Raw genomic sequence first — 25094 nt, forward strand, 5'->3', positions numbered from 1 at the left:
GACTTGTTGGAACCATTTTGGACAATCAGAGCCTTACAAGCGTGCCGCGAAAAGGCCCAACCCCCTTTCAAAGATTGCCCCGTCCACCGAGAGATCCCTGGCGAACCCAGGTGTTTCACACGAATACATTCATGATTCCTTACTCAAAGCTGGCAGTGGTTTGTGTGCAAAGTATATGGTTACTGTAGGTGAGAGTAGTTTCTGAATGTACCAATGTTATGTGTCTCTGTCCCTCTCTCTCTCCATCTCTTCTTCAACAGACATCCATGTTGCTGTCATTCCGCTAGGGATCTGTTTTCAGTGTATTAGTGTATTTCAGTCTCCAGGCAAAAGCTGGTGTGTATGTTTATCGTGTGTTCTCATTTAATTAGCTAGAAAATAAATAATTAACCTGTTAGGGCTAGGGGGCAGTATTGACACGGCTGGATAAAAAACATACCCGATTTAATCTGGTTACCACTCCTACCCAGTAACTAGAATATGCATATACTTATTACATATGGATAGAAAACACCCTAAAGTTTCTAAAACTGTTTGAATGGTGTCTGTGAGTATAACAGAACTCAAATGGCAGGTCAAAACCTGAGAGATTCCTTTACAGGAAGTGGCCTGTCTGACCATTTCTTGAACTTCTTTTCCATCTCTATCTTTTACTAAGGATCTCTGCTCTAACGTGACACTTCCCACGTCGTCCATAGGCGCTCAGAGCCCGGGAAAAAACAGAATGTCGTCATTCCAGCCCCAGGCTGAAACACATTATCGCCTTTCTCAAGTGGCCGATCAAGGGACTCTGGGCTTATGCGCGTGACCCGACCGCCCCCGCCTTTGTGATTTTTTCCTCTGTTTGCCGAAAAGGAGATTCCCTGTCGGAATATTATCGCTTTTCTACGAGAAAAATGGTGTAAAAATTGATTTTAAACAGCGGTTGACATGCTTCGAAAGTACGGTAATGGAATATTTCGAATTTTATTGTCACGAATTGCGCCATGCGCGCGACACTTCTTTACCATTTCGGATAGTGTCTGGAACGCACGAACAAAACGCCGCTATTCGGATATAACGATGGATTATTTTGGACCAAACCAACATTTGTTATTGAAGTAGCAGTCCTGGGTGTGCATTCTGACGAAGACAACAAAAGGTAATCAAACTTTTATAATAGTAAATATGATTATGGTGAGTGCTAAACTTGCCGGGTGTCTAAATAGCGAGCCCGTGATGCCTGGGCTATGTACTTAGAATATTGCAAAATGTGCTTTCACCAAAAAGCTATTTTAAAATCGGACATATCGAGTGCATAGAGGAGGTCTGTATCTATAATTCTTAAAATAATTGTTATGCTTTTTGTGAACGTTTATCGTGAGTAATTTAGTAAAATGTTAGCGAATTCCCCGGAAGTTTGCGGGGGGTATGCTAGTTCTGAACGTCACATGCTAATGTAAAAAGCTGGTTTTTGATATAAATATGAACTTGATTGAACAAAACATCCATGTATTGTATAACATAATGTCCTAGGGTTGTCATCTGATGAAGATCATCAAAGGTGAGTGCTGCATTTAGCTGTCTTCTGGGTTTTGGTGACATTATATGCTGGCTTGAAAAATGGGTGTCTGATTATTTCTGGCTTGGTACTCTGCTGACATAATCTAATGTTTTGCTTTCGTTGTAAAGCCTTTTTGAAATCGGACAGTGTGGTTAGATTAACGAGAGTCTTGTCTTTAAATAGCTGTAAAATAGTCATATGTTTGAGAAATTGAAGTAATAGGATTTTTAAGGTTTTGAAAATCGCGCCACAGGCTGCAAGTGGCTGTTACGTAGGTGGGACGCAAGCGTCCCACCTAGCCCATAGAGGTTAAACCAATTTGTGTAATACTGAATTATAAGTAAGGCTCGGGTTTTTGCAGATGCAAGGAGGTTACGACTGTTCAGAATGGTGATATGATACGAGGTTATGATTAATAAGTTGACTGTTTATAGATGTGATCGGTAAAGACCTTTTAGAGTTTAATTCGGGAGATGGTAACTCTTTAAAGAACCGCTCTCGTGGTGCCCCAGATCCTAATGAGTTAATTGTTACATGATGAATTTAATTGGGTAACAATTAAACATAGTTAGCTAATTAGATAAATAACAGTCTTCAGAATAATGTTAAAGTCAAGTCACGACATATGTATATGAAGCATCTCCATCAACACCAGGTGCCAGTGGTACTCTGATTCTCACCAAGGAAGGCGGAGGGGGAGACAGTGCCGTTGCTACGGGAGACCAGGACACTAATCCCCGTCTCGATGAAGGGCACGGAGAAGTCAATGACCTCAGACCTCTCCGCGTTGATGGTGAGTGACCCCACGGCCATGTGGGCCTTCTTCTGCTCCACCTGAGTCAATGAGAGAGACAGGGTCAATGGGAGGTCATTTTGGATCTGATACAAAACAGGACCGAGAGAAACAGCGAAGGAGCAGGAAACTGGGTTACTACTTTATACTACAACTGTAAACTACTGTATATCAATGAGAGGTCACCTTTTCCCTTCACATACGCTGCCATTTTAGATCTGATACGAAACATGACTGCGAAGAATAATGAAGGAGAAGGAAACTGGGTTACTACACTGTGAATCACTACTACAGCTGGAAATAGGTCTATTCTTGCCATGAACCTTTCGCTTTCCCACTCCCTTTCCCTCCCCTGCTCCCTCCCCCCTATCCTAATCCCCCCCTCCCTCCCTCCCTCCACTCACTCACTCACTCACTCACTCACTCCCGTCCCTCCCTCTGAGTCTCTACAGGTATATTTATCTGTTAATACCTGAGGCCTTGGGCAGTGTATAAAAGTGGGCCACAACAGGCTGTGTTAACAGGGTAAACACATAGCAGAGTGAGCATGAATTCTTCCCTCCCCTCTGCTCTCTCCCTCCTCCTCCCGATGTTTTTCATTTGTTTGTGCCCATTTCTCTCTCTCTCATTTATCTTTGGCTCCCTCCCTCTCTCCTATCTAAATGAAATCATTAGCTGGGTACTTCGATGATGAGAACATGCATGCCTGTGCATTTGCATAAGCCGGGTGTGCCTACGTTGACACATCTCCCTGTCGTTTTACTACAGCATCCAGTCAAGGTTTTATAATGCCAGATTAATCCATTCCACAGCATCTCTGTCCCTGATATACAAATACAACATTTATCAGTTGTCAGGCAAGGCTACACATTTCTTCTTCCCACGTGCAATCGTTTAACTTGGACATCCTTTCATAGAGGATGTAGTACAGTGCTGTATCTAACACGTGCTATGTGATTTAATATGGGAATTAATGCCGGCGAGGTAGGGGCTTTCCCTGAGGCTCTTCCCACTGCTAACTCTCCCTCTCTGAGTCTGATGAAGAGCCTCCTCTCCTCTTCTCTCCCAGACTTGAAATGAGCGGATCAAAGCCCCCCGCAGGCTAGGATATAGAGGCAGTCAAATCAGACCTGCTGGGTTCAAATAGTATGCATCTTCTGTCAAAATACTTTGTGCTGCGCTCAATTGAGCTTGTCTGGCGCGATAGAAGCAATAGAATAGTCCCACACGTGCAAACCCCGCCCTCCTAGCACTTTAGGCAGGCTCAATCAATCAAACAGTCAAAGTATTTGAACACATTTCAAATACTATTCGAACCCAGATCTGGAAATAAGGAAATAAGAGTAAGAACGCCAAAAGAGAAAAAAGAAGAAGAAAAAAACGTCCAAAGAGAGTCAGTGAGAAAGAACGGACAAACTCCCACCTCCCCGACCATTCCATTCCAGGTGCCGTTGATCTTCTTGCCGTGCTTTCCGTTGGTGACCAGGTAGAGGTCATAGGTGAACTTGACCTGCTTGGCGATCTTCTTCAGGATGTCGATGCAGAAACCTTTACAGCAGCGCTTGGTGTACTGGCCAGGTACTGTCTGGTTGCTGAGAGAGAGATTTTTTTTCTTTTATTTTCCCTTTTGTACTTTAACTATTTGCACATAGTTACAACACTGCATATAGATATAATATGACATTTGAAATGTCTTCATTATTTTTTAACTTTTGTGAGTGTAATGTTTACTGTTATTTTTGTATTGTTTATTTCTCTTTTGTTTATTATCTATTTCAGTTGCTTTGGAAATGTAAACATATGTTTCCCAAGCCAATAAAGACCCTTAAATTGAAAATTGAAATTGAAACAGAAGGAGAAAAAGACAGAAGGAGGAGGATAAGAGAGAGAGGGAGGGAGTGGGAGAATGACAGAGAAAGAGAGATAAAGAGTGAGACACGGAGAGAGAAATAGAAGGATAAGAGCGAGAGGAAGAGCAAGAGATAGAGAGGAAAGATAAGAAAGAGAAAGAGAGAGAAAATGAGGATAATGGGGCACAGGTAGACATCAATGACCAGGAGGGTCAACGGGCAAAATTAATTGGGGCCAATCAAAGAGCGGTAGAAGAGAGGGGGGACAGGTACAGGATGATCAGAAGAGAGGAGAGACAGGTACATGATGATCAGAAGAGAGGGGGGACAGGTACATGATGATCAGAAGAGAGGGGGGACAGGTACATGATGATCAGAAGAGAGGTGGGGACAGGTACAAGGATCAGAAGAGAGGGGGGGACAGGTACAGCATGATCAGAAGAGAGGGGGACGGGTACAGGATGATCAGAAGAGAGGAGGACAGGTACAGGATGATCAGAAGAGAGGGGGACAGGTACAGGATGATCAGAAGAGAGGTGGGGACAGGTACAAGGATCAGAAGAGAGGGGGGGACAAGTACAGGATGATCAGAAGAGAGGGGGGGACAGGTACAGGATGATCAGAAGAGAGGGGGGACAGGTGCAGGATGATTAGAAGAAAGGGGGGACAGGTACAGGATGATCAGAAGAGAGGGGGGACAGGTACAGGATGATCAGAAGAGAGGGGGACGGGTACAGGATGATCAGAAGGGAGGAGGACAGGTACAGGATGATCAGAAGAGAGGGGGACAGGTACAGGATGATCAGAAGAGAGGAGGACAGGTACAGGATGATCAGAAGAGAGGGGGACAGGTACAAGGATCAGAAGAGAGGGGGACAGGTACAGGATGATCAGAAGCAAGGGGGACAGGTACAGGATAATCAGAAGAGAGGAGGGACAGGTACAGGATGATCAGAAGAAAGGAGGACAGGTACAGCATGTTCAGAAGAGAGGGGGACAGGTACAGGATGATCAGAAGAGAGGGGGACAGCTACAGGATGATCTGAATAAAGGGGGACAGGTACTGGATGATCAGAAGAGAGGGGGACAGGTGCAGCATGATCAGAAGAGAGGGGAACAGGTACAGGATGATCAGAAGAGAGGGGGACAGGTGCAGGATGATCTGAAAGGGACAGTTACAGGATATCAGAAGAGAGGGGGACAGGTACAGGATGATCAGAAGAGAGGGGGACAGGTGCAGGATGATCTGAATAAAGGGGGACAGGTACTGGATGATCAGAAGAGAGGGGGCAAGATATCAGAAGAGAGGGACAGGTACATGATGATCAGAAGAGAGGGGGACAGGTACATCATGATCAGAAGAGAGGGGAACAGGTACAGGATGATCAGAAGAGAGGGGGCCAGGTACAGGATGATCAGAAGAGAGGGGGACAGGTACAGGATGATCATAAGAGAGGGGGACAGGTACATGATGATCAGAAGAGAGGGGGACAGGTGCCGGATGATCTGAATAAAGGGGGACGGGTACAGGATGATCATAAGAGAGGGGGACAGGTACAGCATGATCAGAAGAGAGGGGGACAGGTACAGCATGATCAGAAGAGAGGGGGAGAAACAATAAATAAACAGTGATGGTGAGGTTAACAGGAGAGGTGAGAAGAGGATGAAATGTCAATAATAAAAAAAGGAAAGGGCAAGGAATGAGAGGCAGGAGCTCCAGGGAATTTAGATAGGCTAGCAGAGAGAGAGAAATGGAGTGAGAGAAAAGGAGAGAGAGAAAAGGAGTGAGAGAAAAAGGAGGGCAATGAGGGGAATCCATTATGGGAGGGCAAGGTGAAGTGGAGAAACTGAAGAAGGGTAAGTGTAGTGAAGCGTGAACAAAATGTGGACGAGAAAAGTAAAATAGTCCAGATATGGGAAGAGGGAGCGAAGGGATGGGGGTTATCAGAAGACAAATAGATTGAGAGAGAATGAGAGGATGAAATGGAGAGATAGATGAAATGACCAAAACACATTAGAGGGAAAGAAGTACAACACAATAGAAAAGTATGGGCATGGAAAAGGGAGGGGGACAGGGAGATATGGACAGCGGAGAAAAAGAAATACAAGACAGACAGGACATACAGTACAAAGCCTCCAGCACGTTATATATAGAGTAAACATAACAAAGGTTAATGTACCCTTAATTCCTTCATTAAGGTATACCCTTAATATAATGTCAGCTATCTGAATGATGTGAATAAAAACAATAAATTACAGAAGCTGATTAAGTTGAGCCACAGGTATAATGATGCTTATTAACCTAATGTAGCAGGCGTAAAATAAACACCTGAGCGGAGTCGAAGGAGACCGGAAGCATCAGGTTCAGGCTTTACCTCTTTTCTGCTTTTCCCCTAAAACCGGATGCTTCCATTTTATAGATGCCATGAAGGTCCTAGACATTTTCTGCCCTAAAAGTAGAATTTGAGCTCTGTTTTTAATCCAGATATTGGTCTGTTTTTAAAAGAGATCTTGGTCTATGGTTCTCATAGGATTTTCGAGCTAAGGGCATGACCCCCTAAACATTGACGTCTATATTCAATAGTGATCACAGGAGGCTGCTGAGGGGAGGACAGCTCATAATAATGTCTGGAATGGAGAGAATGGAACTGTATCAACCACATGGAAACCACGTGTTTGATATGTTTGAAACCATTCCATTGATTCCGTTCCAGCCATGACTATGAGCCTGTTCTCCCCAATTAAGGTGCCACCGACCACCTGTGATGGTGATATAGGGCTATAGTTTTCACAGTATTTTGAGTTGTTTCATGAAGGAGGTAATGGTATAAACGGCTATAGTTGAATTTGGCATCAGTACTCAAGATATGATCAATAGGAGAGAGGGATTACAGTATAGGGTTGTGTATTTGGTTGATGTGGATCATAGTCGTCTTACAGTATTTTAAGCTGTTTCCTGCACGGCACGGTGTTCCTCATGCAGGTGCCGCTGAGGGGGTCCACGTCCTCCACGATGACAAAGGGAGCCTCCTCCAGCGTCACGATGGACAGGTGGTCGTCCTCCCGGGCCTCCCCATCGGAGAACAGCTCGAACCTGGGCCACACGTGGTACTTCATGGACAAGGAGCTGTTCTCCCACTTACCCACCTGGGGATGGGAGGAGGGAAGAGAGAGAGGAGGGAAGAGAGAGAGAGGAGGGACGAGAGATGAGGGACGAGTGATTGGGTGGTGTGCATAATCATAAATAATCAGCAACAGATAAAACTTAGACAAATAAAGAGAGAGAAAGAGAGAAAGGGAGGAAGAGAAAGAGAAATAAACAGAGCGAGAGAGAGAGAGAGAGAGAGAGAGAGAGAGAGAGAGAGAGAGAGAGAGAGAGAGAGAGAGAGAGAGAGAGAGAGAGAAAGAAAGAAAGAAAGAAAGAAAGAAAGAAAGAAAGAAAGAAAGAAAGAAAGAAAGAAAGAAAGAAAGAAAGAAAGAAAGAAAGAAAGAAAGAAAGAAAAAGAGAAAAGAGAAAAAAGAATGAGAAAGAAACAGAGAGGAAGAAAAAAGAGTGAGAGAAATCAAAGAAAGAAAACAGAGAAAGGGAGAGAATTAGAGAGAGACATAGAAAGAGGAGAGGAAGAAGAGAGATACTCACCTTGTCCCAGCGTCTCTGCTTGTCTAGCAGGGTGATGACCAGCTTGGGATGCATCTGGTATCCATCCTCACTGAACGACAGGTTACGTCCCTCGAACGTCACGTTCATCAGATACCTGCGAGGAAACAATGGTACTTTAGTTATTACACCATTACAACACAGGTTTAAGAATGTCTTAAAGCTGCAGTCCACTGATACCTGCGGGCAAAACACCTCACAATGTTGTTACTGCTATAAGAGTAACTGGATGTAAGGTGTTACCCACTAAACACTCTAATATACTGTATGACACATTAAAGGTTTCACACTACAGTAACATTAATACACTTGACTAAAATCAGAAGGTGCTCATATACAGGGCGACTTACAATAGCACGGGTGTTCCACAAAAAGATTAAGTAAAAACGGTGCGTCAATATTGAATTTTAAAAGGCTGTTATATTAAATGAAGTGCCCTTTTAATACAGACCACATGGAGAAATCAGTAAATGAAAGATTGAGCATTTTGACACGTCCCTCCGCACACCGTCTGTGACATTTTAACACGCTATGTCATTATAAAGCCCTAGTTAGTTTGTTGCTTTGACAAAGTAATTTCTTAACATTAGTATTTATTTCACGTGATTAGTGATTCATTTATGTCTGTCCCTTTACGTATATTGAAACTAATTGCTTTGTGAAAACAATATTCTAAAGAAACATGAATCATCTAATAGTCAAATCAAATCATATAATGAAAGCAGGTGAGCTGGTTCTACCCTTTTGGCCAATTTTCTGGTGTTTTGTGTTGGGAAACTGAGCGGGTTGTGCATTAACCTGTCAACCTTGCATTCAGTTGCCACTCCCTGATGCACATAACAAGCTTCCATTCCCCCTGTCACAAGGGGATTTATGGCTGATTTCAAATGAAATCGTCAACCCTTTTACGGTAAACCTTGTTACAGTAATTTTTTATTTGAACATGTGCTCTTTATGTTAAAAATATGTGAAATCAAACGTTTTTGGGGACTAAGTTAAACTTCTCAAAAGGCAACGAATTGGTGGAATGACCCAACCACATATTTTCGGTTCTAAATCAACTGCAAACCCTAATGTACACAGTGGAAATGATAACATGGTTGCAGAAACACACACAAATGCAAAGAAGCCATGAAGGCATTGAATTTGAGAACCTGAGTTGTTGTATGTTAATGTTCTGAAGGTTGCTTGGTCAGTTTTTTTACCTGTATTTAACTAGGCAAGTCAGTTAAGAACAAGTTAAGCCACCGTAGCACAGATGATCCACTTTGAGAGTCTGTAATGCACAGTTCTGACAAAGAGAGAGAGAGAGAAAGAGAGAGAAAGAGAGAGAGAAAGAAGAGAGAGTAGAAAGAGTAGAGAGAAAGAGGGAGAGAGAGAGTAGAGAGGGAGAGAGAGTAGAGAGAGCGAGAGAAAGAGAAGAGAGAGTAGAGTTGAGTATAGCGAGAGAGTAGAGAGAAAGAGGGAGAGAGAATAGAGAGAGAGAAAGAGAGAGGAGAGAGAGCGCGAGGAGAGAGAGCGCGAGGAGAGTAGGGAGTAGTAAGAGAGGAGAGAGAGAATAGAAAGACAGTAGAGAGAAAGAGAGAGAGAGAAAGTAGAGAGTATGAGAGTACGAGAGAGCGAGAGTAGAGAGAGAGAGAGAGAGTCATAATGTATAAAGTGCTTGTGTGAATAAGTATCAGCATGTACTGTGTGTGTCGACAAGTGCGTGCCACTGCCAGATAAACTCAAATCATTCTCCCCCACCCATGACCTGCACCCTCGCTTTCTCTCTCTCTCTCTCTCTGCTCGCTCTCCCTTCTGGTGTGTTGGTTGCCGCGACTGCGGCCGCTGTCTCCATGGCAACTCTCTGCCTGCCTCCGAAACAATTCTAGTCCAGGAAATAAATAAATACTGGTCTATAAATGAGACAGAGAGAGAGGGAGGGCAGCAATATGTGGAGTTAAATGTGTGCTTAATGAGATTCCTGTGACAGTTAACTGGCAGTAACAGAGAGAGAGAGGGCACCAGATCATTTCAACAATGAGGGGAAAGAACAATGGACAGATGATGATGAAGATGACAAAGCGAGATCTGTCTGTCCTACTACACCTTGTCACTACGCAGTATGTATTTGACTAAATCTAACACACCTTCAAAGCGCTCTACGCATCCAATACAGAGTGTCCCTGAAATGTCTGCCACGTAAAGTTTAGCACTGTACTACTGTAAAGCACGTGTAACATGGGATTAGCAGTAGGTGCCTAACATTAGAATTTGAATCATGAAACCAAAAAATGCAACGCCAACCAAAGGAATACCCACTTGTTGCCACCCATGTTAACCAAGCTGACCATGTTCAAGTGCAGGTGTGCGTGGAGTGTGGCACTGAACTGTACTGACTGTGACGTGTGTCAGTCACCATGGGTGACATGTATGATTGTTAACAAAAACCCCAACATAGAAAGACTCCCCGTCATATGTAATGTGTTGCCATGGTGCCCAACAACCACAGCGATTTTCAAGCAATCTGCTGCGTTGCCATGAGAACAGTCATCTCACCCGAGAGAGTGGGGGATGACAGAGAAAGAGAGATAAGAGAGAGAGACAGTAAGAGAGAATGAAAGAGTGAGATAGGGGGCATCTTTTCTTTTCTTTTTTACCCAGTCTACCACCCAAGCCGTTACAGATGCACAATTGAGAGCATCCTGTCGGGCTATATCACCGCCTGGTACGGCAACTGCACCGCCCACAACCGAAAGGCTCTCCAGAGGGTGGTGTGGTCTGCACAACGCATCACCGGGGGCAAACTACCTGCCCTCCAGGAACCCTGCAGCACCCGATGTCACAGAAAGGCCAAAAAGACCATCAAGGACAACAACCACCCGAGCCACTGCCTGTTCACCCCGCTATCATCCAGAAGGCGAGGTCAGTACAGGTGCATCAAAGCTGGGACCGAAAGACTGAAAAACAACCTTCAATCTCAAAGCCATCAGACTGTTAAACAGCCATAACACAGAGAGGCTGCTACCTACATACAGACTTGAAATCATTGGCCACTTTAATAAATGGATCACTAGTCATTTTAATAATGCCACTTTAATAATGTTTACATATCTTGCATTACTCATCTCATATGTATATACTGTATTTTATACCATCTATTGCATCTTGCCTATGCCGCTCTGTCATTGCTCATCCATATATTTATATGTATATATTCTTATTCCATTATTTTACTGTCACGTCCTGACCAGTAAAAGGGGTTGTTTGTTATTGTAGTTTGGTCAAGGCGTGGCAGGGGGTGTTTGTTTAGTGTGTTTCGGGGTTTTTTGTTTATGTTCTATGTTTTCTATTTCTATGTGTTTTTTTAGTTTTTCTATGTCTATGTTAGCTTTGTCAATGACCTCCAATCAGAGGCAGCTGTTTGTTGTTATCTCTGATTGGAGGCCATATTTAGTTGTGTGTGTTTTCACTTGTGTTTGTGGGTGGTTGTTTCCGGTTTAGTCTGTGCACCTTACTGGACTGTTTCGTCGTTTGTTTTGTGTAAGTGTTTTGTTTTTCCTTCATTAAAAGAAGATGATAAATATACCCGCTGCATTTTGGTCTACCTACAATGACGCTTGTTACATTTACTTGGATTTGTGTGTATTAGGTAGTTGTTGTGGAATTGTTAGATTACTTGTTAGATATTGCTGCACTGTCGGAACTAGAAGCACGAGCATTTCGCTACAGTCGTATTAACATCTGCTAACCATGTGTACGTGACCGATTTGATCTCTTTCTATCTCTCACTTCTTTCGACAGTCTCACTTACAACAAGCAGAGTAGATACACTTGAGTCTATATCAATGGTTCCATTCATCCCTACATTAAACAGAGAGATAAATAGATTGATGCAAGCTGGGAATATAACTGTACCAGGCTGTCCATTTGTCATTTTGTAGCCATGCAGTATTGATGTAGCTTTTATGCGTCATGTGATGTGTCCCCATGTCTGAATTCCCCCAAGACTAAGACAAACAAAACACAATCGACTGGAGATAACAAAACCTAGTGCTTTATCCTTGCCATATAGTACGCAGCCGCTAGCATTATGTCACGTCCTGGCCAGTATAAGGGTTAATTGTTATTGTAGTTTGGTCAGGATGTGGCAGAGGGTATTTGTTTTATGTGGTTCGGGGTGGTGTGTTGGTAAAAGGGCGTTTGATTTATTATTTCCGGGTTTTTGGTTTATGGTCTATGTTTATGTATTTCTATGTGTAGTCTGGTTAATGTATTTCTATGTTAGGTTGATTGGGGTTTGGGACTCTCAATTGGAGGCAGGTGCTTCCTCGTTGCCTCTGATTGAGAGTCCTATATATGGGTAATTGTTTGGTGTAGGTTTTGGTGGGAGATTGTTTCTTGTCTAGCGTGTATGAGCCTGAGAAGACTGTTCGGTGATCGTGAGTTTGTTTTGGAGTTCATTTTGAGTTTAATAAATGTTCAAGATGAACAAACACAGTCCTGCTGCATTTTGGTCCTCCTTCACCATCGATAACCGTGACACATTATGCCTCTCGCTTACAAACCGTTCAGCAAAAAAGTACAGAGAGAGAGAGAGGTAAAGTTATAATGTGAATAAGGAAATAAAACACATAAGATTTTCTAGCCTATACAGTAACTCAGACAGACTGACAATATCTGATCAGTATCACACTCTGAAAGCATCTCCATGAAGCAGCCAAAATGTGTCTGCTTTAAAGTGAGCCCACAACTTGTTCACACGATCCGGTGGTGTGGAGAGTCGCGCTGTGAGTCTCCATCCCAAATAGCACAATCTTCCCTACATAGTGCACTACTTTTGACTAGGGCCCATAGGCCTCTGGTCTAAAGTAGTGCACTATATGGCAAATAGAGTACCATTTGGGGCGCAGACAAAGGGTTGACGGACAGACATGTCATTCCTGGGTAGCCGGGTGGATTTGGAGGAAAACTCTCTTGCCTACCAAACGGCATCCTATTCCCTACATTCAGTAGTGCACTACATTTTACCAGGGCTCTGGTCAAAACCAAATGAATAGGGTGCCATTTGGGACACTTTGTGAGACGGGGCTTATCATATCCGCCCTAGACAGCAGGTTGTATGGGGAGACACGAGTCTCTCATGTTTTACAGGTTGGTATCTTCCTATCCAGACGATAGTAATACTGTAGCTTCACCTGGGTTGTGGTCAGTAGTAGGGCACACAGTAGAAAAACGTTTTGCAACAGAACACAAACATTTTTTTTAATCAGAAATGTTTAAGTAGTACCTCTCAATTTCACTCCATTTTCTTTGAACACAACCCATAGTACCTGAAGGTATTTGTGAGCCTTCAAGAAACTGGCTGGTACTGAAAGGTACTGAAAAACTCCACATGGCTATTTGTCAACATGTCAACTTGAATGATGAACAACAGCACACAATGTGTTGACATGCAGCGTTATCAAGATGCGTCCCCTACTCGTGTATTAGATATTGTGAACAATGATGTATTCTAAATGCATTGCCTCACACAAACAGCATATTGTCAACATGCCAAGGTTATGTATTTGTGTACATTGATCCGACAGACTGAGCATTTCAATAATTAAGGGACTGTATGGACTACTGATTGGTTGTTCCAATGGCTTGTGGTATATGAATGAGTCATTAATAAGAGAGACACAGAGAGATATTAATTCATGTTTATCTATGAATAATACTTTGCGTCTATATAGTAAATATGGACTAATTGTTTGGAGAAGGAGAGAGAGCAGAAAGGGGGTGAGAGAGAAGGTGTGAGAGACCGAGACAGAGAGAGAAACAGAGAGAGATTAATGTTTATATATGAATAATATCTCACATCTATATAGTAAATATGGACTAATTGTTTGGAGAAGGAGAGAGAGGGCGGGAAGGGGGGAGAGAGAGAAACAGAGAGAGGTTATGAGAGAGACACCGAGAGAGAGAGAGCGACAGAGAGAGAGAAAGGGCAAAACAGTGACAGAGAGAGAGAGAGAGAGAGAGAGAGTAGATGAATGAACGTTTATGTATGAACAATACGTCACATCTATATAGTAAATATGGACTAATTATTTGGAGAAGGAGAGAGAGCAGGAAAGGGGAGAGAGAGCAGGAAGGGGGAGAGAGAGAAGTTGTGAGAGAGACCGAGACAGAGAGAGGGAAACAGAGAGAGGTTATGAGAGAGGTAGAGAGAGAGAGACAGAGCGACAGAGAGAGAGAGGTTATGAGAGAGGCAGCAAGGGAGAGAAATATAGTGACAGAGACAGAGAGAGAAAGAGAGTGACAGAGAAAGAGCGAGAGACATATGTTTCCCGTGCCAATAAAGCCCACTGAATTGAACTGAATTGAGAGAGACAGAGAGAGAAAGACAGAGAGAGAAACAGAGAGAGAGAAACAAAGACTGAGTAGCAGTGTGTAGTAGAGTTGAAAGATAGGAGATAACTAGTCTGATAGGGAGAGTGTCAGGGAAGAGGGGGTGCTAGCAGCTGCCTTCCACACACACAATGCTTTCTAGAGGGAGAGAGAGGACTGGAATGGAATGGAGGGCCTTCCGATTCAACTTCAGCTAATTGAAAGAGCTTTTTGGCAGGAATGGACTGCATAAGAGCAGAGGAGCGAACGGTGCTGATAATGAGAAACAGAAAGAAAGGGAGAGGAAATGGGAGTGAATGAGAGAAAGAGAGATTGGAAAGTGGGAATGAGGTAGAGGAAACGGACAAAGAGAGAGACTGAAAAGGAGATAAACGGTAACATAAAAGAGTGAAAATTAAAAAGGAAAGATAGAAACCACAAAAGCGAAACCACAAAAGCGAGAGACAGAAAGATAGGGATGGGTTCTCTCATCCAGTTCTATAGGGTTCTGTCAAAAGGAGAGGACATTTTAATTCAATAGCCCAAAAGCGCAATGAAATAGTCCACTAAATACATCTCTACCCCAATAAACAGGACAATGATTTATAAGCCAACAAAATTATGGCTGTATTCTCTCATTCTATACCTCCACTCAGCCCTGAGATGAAGAGATGAGATTGGTTGGTTAGCGTGGAAACACCACCCCAATGGCAGGGTCCCAGGTGTGTGTGTGTGTGTGTGTGTGTGTGTGTGTGTGTGTGTGTGTGTGTGTGTGTGTGTGTGTGTGTGTGTGTGTGTGTGTGTGTGTGTGTGTGTGTGTGTGTGTGTGTGTGTGTGTGTGGCAGCCATTTAGAGCTTCTATGATGCAGTCTTTGCCTGAATCAGCCTGAGGTAAAACCACTTTATCGGTTAAATAGGATGAGAATAACATGCCAGACGTACTACACGCATGAGATACCTGCATGAGTGTTAGACCACCATGGGCACTACATACTTTACAGTAGAGTGTTGTGTAGTACAGAGATGTGTGTGTGTGTGTGTGTGTGTGTGTGTGTGTGTGTGTGTGTGTGTGTGTGTGTGTGTGTGTGTGTGTGTGTGTGTGTGTGTGTGTGTGTGTGTGTGTGTGTGTGTGTGTGGAGCACAGGAATAGAAACACAAATATCTAGATACTAAGCTTGTCATGCCTGCTCCCGCTCCCCCTCCCTGGCGCTCGAGGGCACCAGGCTACCCTTGTTCACACGCAGCTGTCACCATCATCAGCAGCGCTCATTGGACTCACCTGGACTCCTTCACGTTGTTGATTACCCCCTGTATATCTGTCTGTTCCTCGGTGGTGTTCCCTGTGTCTGCATTCATTGTTGTTATGTGTTCCTGTCCAGACGCTGTTCCTGTTCTGTTTCATGTCCGTCAGTTATTAAACCTTCACTCCCTGTACCTGCTTCTCATCTCCTGCGTCCTTGTCCCGGTTGGCTTGGCAGGTTCCCATCCCACGTCATGCTTCAGCCGGCTCGTCGGGCTCCTGTGCCTCAGCCGGCCCATGAGTTTTCTTGTTTTGTTGGTGACGTCAGGCTTGGATTCCCCCGCTGATGGAACCGGGGGTGCCTAAGCTGGCTCGTCTGGCTGTCACGCCCAAGCTGGCTCGAGAGGTTTCCTTGCCACGGTTGGCTCGGCAGGTTCCCATCCCAAGTCATGCTTCAGCCGGCCCATAGGGCTTCTACGCCGCAGCGGGATCGTCAGGCTGTTACGCCTCAGCCGGCCCGTCCAGCTCGCCCAGGTGGGACGCCGGGTGGGGGGGGGTACTATATTGACACGGCTGGATAAAAAACATACCCGATTTAATCTGGTTACCACTCCTACCCAGTAACTAGAATATGCATATACTTATTACATATGGATAGAAAACACCCTAAACTTTCTAAAACTGTTTGAATGGTGTCTGTGAGTATAACAGAACTCAAATGGCAGGTCAAAACCTGAGAGATTCCTTTACAGAAAGTGGCCTGTCTGACCATTTCTTGAACTTCTTTTCCATCTCTATCATTTACTAAGGATCTCTGCTCTAACGTGACACTTCCCACGTCGTCCATAGGCGCTCAGAGCCCGGGAAAAAACAGAATGTCGTCATTCCAGCCCCAGGCTGAAACACATTATCGCCTTTCTCAAGTGGCCGATCAAGGGACACTGGGCTTATGCTCGTGACCCGACCGCCCCCGCCTTTGTGATTTTTTCCTCTGTTTGCCGAAAAGGAGATTCCCTGTCGGAATATTATCGCTTTTCTACGAGAAAAATGTCGTAAAAATTGATTTTAAACAGCGGTTGACATGCTTCGAAGTACGGTAATGGAATATTTAGAATTTTATTGTCACGAATTGCGCCATGCGCGCGACACTTCTTTACTATTTCGGATAGTGTCTGGAACGCACGAACAAAACGCCGCTATTCGGATATAACGATGGATTATTTTGGACCAAACCAACATTTGTTATTGAAGTAGCAGTCCTGGGTGTGCATTCTGACGAAGACAACAAAAGGTAATCAAACTTTTATAATAGTAAATATGATTATGGTGATTGCTAAACTTGCCGGGTGTCTAAATAGCGAGCCCTTGATGCCTGGGCTATGTACTTAGAATATTGCAAAATGTGCTTTCACCAAAAAGCTATTTTAAAATCGGACATATCGAGTGCATAGAGGAGGTCTGTATCTATAATTCTTAAAATAATTGTTATGCTTTTTGTGAACGTTTATCGTGAGTAATTTAGTAAAATGTTAGCGAATTCCCCGGAAGTTTGCGGGGGGTATGCTAGTTCTGAACGTCACATGCTAATGTAAAAAGCTGGTTTTTGATATAAATATGAACTTGATTGAACAAAACATGCATGTATTGTATAACATAATGTCCTAGGGTTGTCATCTGATGAAGATCATCAAAGGTGAGTGCTGCATTTAGCTGTCTTCTGGGTTTTGGTGACATTATATGCTGGCTTGAAAAATGGGTGTCTGATTATTTCTGGCTTGGTACTCTGCTGACATAATCTAATGTTTTGCTTTCGTTGTAAAGCCTTTTTGAAATCGGACAGTGTGGTTAGATTAACGAGAGTCTTGTCTTTAAATAGCTGTAAAATAGTCATATGTTTGAGAAATTGAAGTAATAGGATTTTTAAGGTTTTGAAAATCGCGCCACAGGCAAGCGTCCCACCTAGCCCATAGAGGTTAAAAAGGTCACATCTTTCCAAAATTTCATGTGTGATGAGGCAACCCTCATGAACTGTAAATCAGTAATTTCTCCCATCAGATGTCCAAGAAAAACTCACACACACACACAGCCAGGATGGAGTAATAGTGTGGGGCTTACAGACACACAGAACCTGCAATAGATACCGGTGTTCGCACCATCAAAGAACCGTCAGACCTAGAGCTCTGAAACTGTATATACATGTTCTAGAGCTTAAGTTGATAGTGCACTGTGAGTTATGTGGCTGTGGAAGGTTCTCAGGCCGAGAAACAGCCTTGTCTATTTGCAATGACTTCAATTAATTTTGAACGTTGCGAAAATGACAACATTTAGAAAAGTCCCAGAATCACAAGACTAGGTGCATTGAAACCGCCTCGGCCCATAAAGATGGACCCTAAAGTTACTGTGCAATAGAGCTCTTTCAGGGACCCCGTAGCAACGCCGCCAAAAAAGTGCATTTTCAGCACCAATTAAGGTCGCTGCTCGGGCTCTGTATGACAGCTGGTGCTCTCATGCATGTTTCAGTGTTATTTGCCTCGAAGCGAGCACAGAAGTAGTTTAACTCGCCCGGTAGGCTCGTGTCACTGGGCAGCTCTTGGCTGTGCTTCCCTTTGTAGTCTGTAATGGTTTGCAGGCCCTGCCACATCCGGCGAGTGTCAGAGCCGGTTTAGTACGACTCGATCTTAGTCTGTATTGACGCTTTGCCTGTTTGATGGTTCATCGGAGGGCATAGCGGGATTTCTTAAAAGCTCTCGTGTCAGAGTCCCGCTTCCTTGAAAGCGGCAGCTCTGGCCTTTAGCTCAGTGCAGATGTTGCCTGTAATCCATGGCTTCTGGTTGGTGTATGTACGTACAGTCACTGTGGGGACAACGTCATCGATGCACTTATTGATGAAGCCAATGACAGATGTGGTGTACTCCTCAATGCCATTGGAGGAATCCCGGAACATATTCCAGTCTGTGCTAGCAAAACAGTCCTGTAGCTTAGCATGTGCTTCATCTGACCACTTTTTTTATTGATCTAGTCACTGGTGCTTCCTGCTTTAATTTTTGCTTGTAAGCAGGAATCAGGAGGATAGAATTATGGTCAGATTTGCCGAATGGAGGGAGAACTTTGTATGCATCTCTGTGTGTGGAGTATAGGTGGTCCAGAGTTATTTTCCCTCTGGTTGCACATTTAACATGTTGATAGAAATTAGGTAAAACTGATTAAGTTTCCCTGCATTAAAACCTCTCTAGGGCCGGCGGGATGAAATCGTCCCACCTACGTAACAGCCAGTGGAATCCTGTGGCGCGTTATTCAAATACCTTAGAAATGCTATTACTTCAATTTCTCAAACATATGACTATTTTACAGCATTTTAAAGACAAGACTCTCGTTAATCTAACCACACTGTCCGATTTCAAAAAGGCTTTACAACGAAAGCAAAACATTAGATTATGTCAGCAGAGTACCCAGACAGAAATAATCAGACACCCATTTTTCAAGCTAGCATATAATGTCACTAAAACCCAGAAGACAGCTAAATGCAGCACTAACCTTTGATGATCTTCATCAGATGACACACCTAGGACATTATGTTATACAATACATGAATGTTTTGTTCAATCAAGTTCATATTTATATCAGAAAACAGCTTTTTACATTAGCATGTGACGTTCAGAACTAGCATACCCCCCGCAAACTTTCGGTGAATTTACAAAAAATTTACTAAATTACTCACGATAAACGTTCACAAAAAGCATAACAATTATTTTAAGAATTATAGATACAGAACTCCTCTATGCACTTGATATGTCCGATTTTAAAATAGCTTTTCGGTGAAAGCACATTTTGCAATATTCTCAGTAGATAGCCCGGCATCACAGGGCTAGCTATTTAGACACCCAGCAAGTTTAGCACTCACCAAAGTCAGATTTACTATAAGAAAAATATTATTACCTTTGGTGTTCTTCGTCAGAATGCACTCCCAGGACTTCTACTTCAATAACAAATGTTGGTTTGGTCCCAAATAATCCATTGTTATATCCAAACAGCGGCGTTTTGTTCGTGAGTTCAAGACACTATCCGAAAGGGTAAAGAAGGGTGACGAGCACGGCGCATTTCGTGACAAAAAATGTTTAAATATTCCATTACCGTACTTCGAATCATGTCAACCGCTGTTTAAAATCAATTTTTATGCCATTTTTCTCGTAAAAAAGCGATAATATTCCGACCGGGAATCTGCGTTTAGGTAAAAAGAGGAAAGAAAATAAAGCACGGGGTCGACTCGTGCACGAGCCTAAGCCCATTGTCCTCTGATCGGCCACTTGCCAAAAGCGTAAATGTGTTTCAGCCTGGGGCTGCCTCGATATCATCCAGCTTTTTCCCGGACTCTGAGAGCCTATGGGAGCCGTAGGAAGTGTCACGTTACAGCAAAGATCCTCAGTCTTCAATAAACAGAGACAAGAAGAACAAGATCTTGTCAGAGAGGGCACTTCCTGTAAGGAATCTTCTCAGGTTTTTGCCTGCCATATGAGTTCTGTTATACTCACAGACACCATTCAAACAGTTTTAGAAACTTTAGGGTGTTTTCTATCCAAAGCCAATAATTATATGCATATTCTAGTTACTGGGCAGGACTAGTAACCAGATTAAATCGGGTATGTTTTTTATCCGGCCGTGTCAATACTGCCCCCTACCCCCAACAGGTTTAAAGTCCCCGGCTACTAGGAGCACCACCTCTGGGTGAGCGTTTTCTTGTTTGCTTACGGCGGAATACAGCTCATTCAATGCTATCTTGGTGCCAGCCTCTGACTGTGGTGGTATGTAAATAGATACAAAGAATATAGATGAAAACTCTCTTGGTAGGTAATGTGGTCTGCAGCTTATCATGAGAAACTCTACCTCAGGCGAGCAATGGCTTGAGACTTCCTTAGATATCATGCACCAGCTGTTGTTTACAAAAATACAGACTGCTGCCCCTTGTCTTACCAGACGCCACTGTTCTATCCTACCAGTACATCGTATAACCAGCCAGGTGTATGTTGATATTGTTGTCGTTCAGCCATGACTCCGTGAAGCATATAGGGAACCAGAACCTGCTGCAACTTGACTATGCACACTACCATGCTGCCACTGCAGTCCATAAACCCCACAGTTCTAAGAACCATACTTACCTTGTAAGCCTGGAATATCAGAACTCGTACAAGGAACCGCATGTCCAAAACAACATAACCCCTGTTGTGACTTGGTAAAGCACAAACACACGCTACATAGCAGGTCCACAGACTCCAATGGTTCAAACGGAGGCTCACACAGAGTGTCCAGGACCAAAGCCAGGTCCCAGATCGGTGCCATAGGCTCAGACACTGGTCTGAGCCGACACACGCCTTTCAGGTACCGCACCCCCAGAGGATGAGACCACTAGGTAGACTCGTCAATCACTACATGACACACCGAGATAGCTGCCATATATGCCTCCAATGTGAAAAAGGCCCTGCTCAAAAAGTTCTTGCAAGAACATCAAAATGTCCACCAAAGAGTTTTGAAAAGGAGAAACTCCTTTAACCAGACACCAACCCTCAAATGCACGCCACTTATATGTATACAACCCTCTCGTAGAGTGTGTGACGCTCCAACTATACAGTCATAATCACGTTCAAGGGTAAACACCTAGCCGTCAAATTCAACCTTTCAGGGGCCAAAACCACTGATCCCATATATTTGGTCGTGGGTGCCAAACTCTCCCATGCGCCTGGGACAATAGATCCCGATGACAAGGAACCAGGGTTGTCTGGGCCAACGGGGAAACACAACCAGGGTTGTCTCGGCGAACGGGGAGACACAACAATCAACAACAGACCCTCCTGAAAGACCCTCCCCATGGTGGCTTGAATCAGATGCATCGGAGGAAATGCATAGCGCAGGGTACGAGGCCACTGATATGCCAAAGCATCCATTCCCAAAGGAGGGCCCAGATCCCTCATTGAGAAGAATAGACAACAATGTGCATTTTCTTGCAATGTTTAAGAACTACGTTGGCTATGCTGTTCCGGTCCCATATCTGGGGAACCACCGAGGGGTGCAGTCTCCACTTTGTAGAAATAGGGCCGCCCCGTCAATGTGGAAAACTTCAAGAACTTTGAAAGTATTTTCAAGTGCAGTCGCAAAAACCATCAAGCGCTATGATGAAACTGTCTCTCATGAAGACCGCTACAGGAAAGGAAAACCCAGAGTTACTTCTGCTGCAGAGGATAAGTTCATTACAGTTACCAGTCTCAGAAATTGCAGCCCAAATAAATGCTTCACAGAGTTTAAGTAACAGACACATCTCAACATCAACTGTTCAGATGAGTCAGTGTGAATCAGGCCTTTATGATCAAATTTCTGCAAAGAAGCCACTACTAAAGGACACCAACAATAAGAAGAGACTTGCTTGGGCCAAAAAACACATTTAATGGACATTAGACTGGTGGAAATCTGTCCTTTGGACTGATGAGTCCAAATGTGCGATTTTTGGTTCCAACTGCTGTGTCTTTGTGAGACGCAGAGTAGGTGAACAGATGATCTCCACATGTGTGGTTCCCACCGTGAAGCATGGAGGAGGAGGAGGTGTGATAGTGGTACTTTGCTGGTGACACTGTCTGTGATTTATTTAGAATTCGAGGCACTCTTAACCAGCATGGCTACCACAGCATTCCACAGCGATACGCCATCCCATCTGGTTTGCACTTAGTGGGACTATCATTTGTTTTCAACAGGACAATGACCCAATACACCTCCAGGCTGTGTAAGGGCTATTTGACCAATAAGAAGAGTGATGGAGTGCTGCATCAGATGACCTGGCCTCCATAATCACCCGACCTCTCAACCCAATTGAGATGGTTTGGGATGAGTTGGACCACAGAGTGAAGGAAAAGCAGCGAACAAGTGCTCAGCATATGTGGGAACTCCTTCAAGACTGTTGGAAAAGCATTCCAGGTGAAGCTGGTTGAGAGATGCCAAGAGTGTGCAAAGCTGTCATCAAGGCAAAGGGTGGCAATTTTGAACAATCTAAAATATTCAATATATTTTGATTTCTTTAACACTTTTTTGGTTACTACATGATTCGATATGTGTTATTTCATAGTTTTGATGTCTTCGCTGTTATTCTACAATGTAGAAAATAGTAAAATAAAGAAGAACCCTTGAATGAGTAAGTGTGTCCAAACTTTTGACTGGTACTGTATGTATAAGAGAAAATTACACACTTCCTCCCCTCCCCCACGCACGCACACACTTACACACATACACACTTCTTCTCATCCCACACCTCTCCCCTCTCTCTGCCTCCCTAGCCATACACACCAATAAGCTCCATAGCAGCTCATCATCCCAAACCACTTCCAGCACATTTTCTCATTACACCAGACCTCCTGTTCTGTCCTCTCCTCAGTGGCAGGGAGGGAGAAACACGAGAGAACCCTCCATTCAGAGGTTATATCCCCATGAGGTCAACCTGATCCCCCAAAACAAGCAGAGAATGTGATACACAGGCACGCACGCGCTCACATGCACGCACAGACAGACACAGACATACACACACAGACAGACAAAGACATACACACACAGACATAGACACAACACCACACTTCCTCCCCAAACAGAGCGCGTGAGTCACTGAGCCTCCCCTGCTGTAGTCCATCACTGTCTGACAGCATGGCATGCAAATCTAGCATTACACTATCTGTCCTCCGGTGGCATGGATCCACCACGTTCACGAGTCACGCACATAGGGCCCACAGGGCATAATGTCTATTACTGGGGGGTTGGGGGGGTCGAGGGGGTGGTGGGGGGCAGGTTTTCCAGGAGTTAGGGGAGGAGGTGAGGGGTGAAAGGGGGAGGAAGAGGCAGCCAGGAGGGGGGTGGGAGGAGGGTAGGTGTGTGTGTGTGTGTGTGTCAGGTTTTGACAAGGGTCCCAGGTGTACTCCAGGAGGATGATTGAATGCCAGGCCCTAACTACCAACTCTGGGTCTCAGTGACAGAGAAGGAACTCCGATGGGGATTGAAATATTCATGGTTTTGTGTTTGTGTTATTTTATTCCTGTTGTTTGGAAGTTGTGATGAGGGACGTATACGCATAACTGCATCTGATAATAAAACAAATAAACATCCCAAAAATGTTATACTCTCACCCAGGCTGCTTATCTCACACACACACACACACACACACACACACACACACACACACACACACACACACACACACACACACACACACACACACACACACACACACACACACACACACACACACACACACACACACACACACACACACACACAATAACAATAACTCAAATATTCCAGTCCACAATCCAAACCAAACCACAAAAAATACAATTGTGTTTATTTTTAGAAAAGGAACGTGGAGGATTGAGAGGGGAACGGCTTTTGTACGAGTATATATTGTCTAATAAGAGCAGCATTAATAATCCCCAACCCTTATTAGACTGTAAATGTAACTCAATCAGTACCCCAACCATTATTAGACTGTAAATGTAACTCAATCAGTACCCCAACCATTATTACATTTACATTTACATTTAAGTCATTTAGCAGACGCTCTTATCCAGAGCGACTTACAAATTGGTGCATTCACCTTATGATATCCAGTGGAACAACCACTTTACAATAGTGCATCTAAATCTTTTAAGGGGGGGGGGTTAGAAGGATTACTTTATCCTATCCTAGGTATTCCTTAAAGAGGTGGGGTTTCAGGTGTCTCCGGAAGGTGGTGATTGACTCCGCTGTCCTGGCGTCGTGAGGGAGCTTGTTCCACCATTGGGGTGCCAGAGCAGCGAACAGTTTTGACTGGGCTGAGCGGGAACTGTGCTTCCTCAGAGGTAGGGGGGCCAGCAGGCCAGAGGTGGATGAACGCAGTGCCCTTGTTTGGGTGTACGGCCTGATCAGAGCCTGAAGGTATGGAGGTGCCGTTCCCTTCACAGCCCCGTAGGCAATCACCATGGTCTTGTAGCGGATGCGAGCTTCAACTGGAAGCCAGTGGAGAGAGCGGAGGAGCGGGGTGACGTGAGAGAACTTGGGAAGGTTGAACACCAGACGGGCTGCGGCGTTCTGGATGAGTTGTAGGGGTTTAATGGCACAGGCAGGGAGCCCAGCCAACAGCGAGTTGCAGTAATCCAGACGGGAGATGACAAGTGCCTGGATTAGGACCTGCGCCGCTTCCTGTGTGAGGCAGGGTCGTACTCTGCGAATGTTGTAGAGCATGAACCTACAGGATCGGGTCACCGCCTTGATGTTAGTGGAGAACGACAGGGTGTTGTCCAGGATCACGCCAAGGTTCTTAGCACTCTGGGAGGAGGACACAAGGGAGTTGTCAACCGTGATGGCGAGATCATGGAACGGGCAGTCCTTCCCCGGGAGGAAGAGCAGCTCCGTCTTGCCGAGGTTCAGCTTGAGGTGGTGATCCGTCATCCACACTGATATGTCTGACAGACATGCAGAGATGCGATTCTCCGCCTGGTTATCAGAAGGGGGAAAGGAGAAGATTAATTGTGTGTCGTCTGCATAGCAATGATAGGAGAGACCATGTGAGGATATGACAGAGCCAAGTGACTTGGTGTATAGCGAGAATAGGAGAGGGCCTAGAACAGATCCCTGGGGGACACCAGTGGTGA

At 44.3% G+C, this 25094-nt stretch overlaps 1 protein-coding gene across 1 annotated transcript in view; it reads right to left on the reverse strand.

The window, feature by feature from the left end:
• LOC106594786 (glutamate receptor ionotropic, NMDA 2B) overlaps positions 1-25094 on the reverse strand; it is a 121834-nt gene that overhangs the window by 25046 nt on the left and 71694 nt on the right. The window contains 4 exon segments of the mRNA XM_045707501.1: positions 2224-2377; positions 3760-3928; positions 7125-7333; positions 7827-7941. Of these exon segments, the coding sequence (XP_045563457.1) occupies positions 2224-2377; positions 3760-3928; positions 7125-7333; positions 7827-7941 (647 nt within the window).

The sequence above is a fragment of the Salmo salar genome, chromosome ssa02 (genome assembly GCF_905237065.1).
Source record: "Salmo salar chromosome ssa02, Ssal_v3.1, whole genome shotgun sequence".
Classification (NCBI taxonomy): domain Eukaryota; kingdom Metazoa; phylum Chordata; class Actinopteri; order Salmoniformes; family Salmonidae; genus Salmo; species Salmo salar.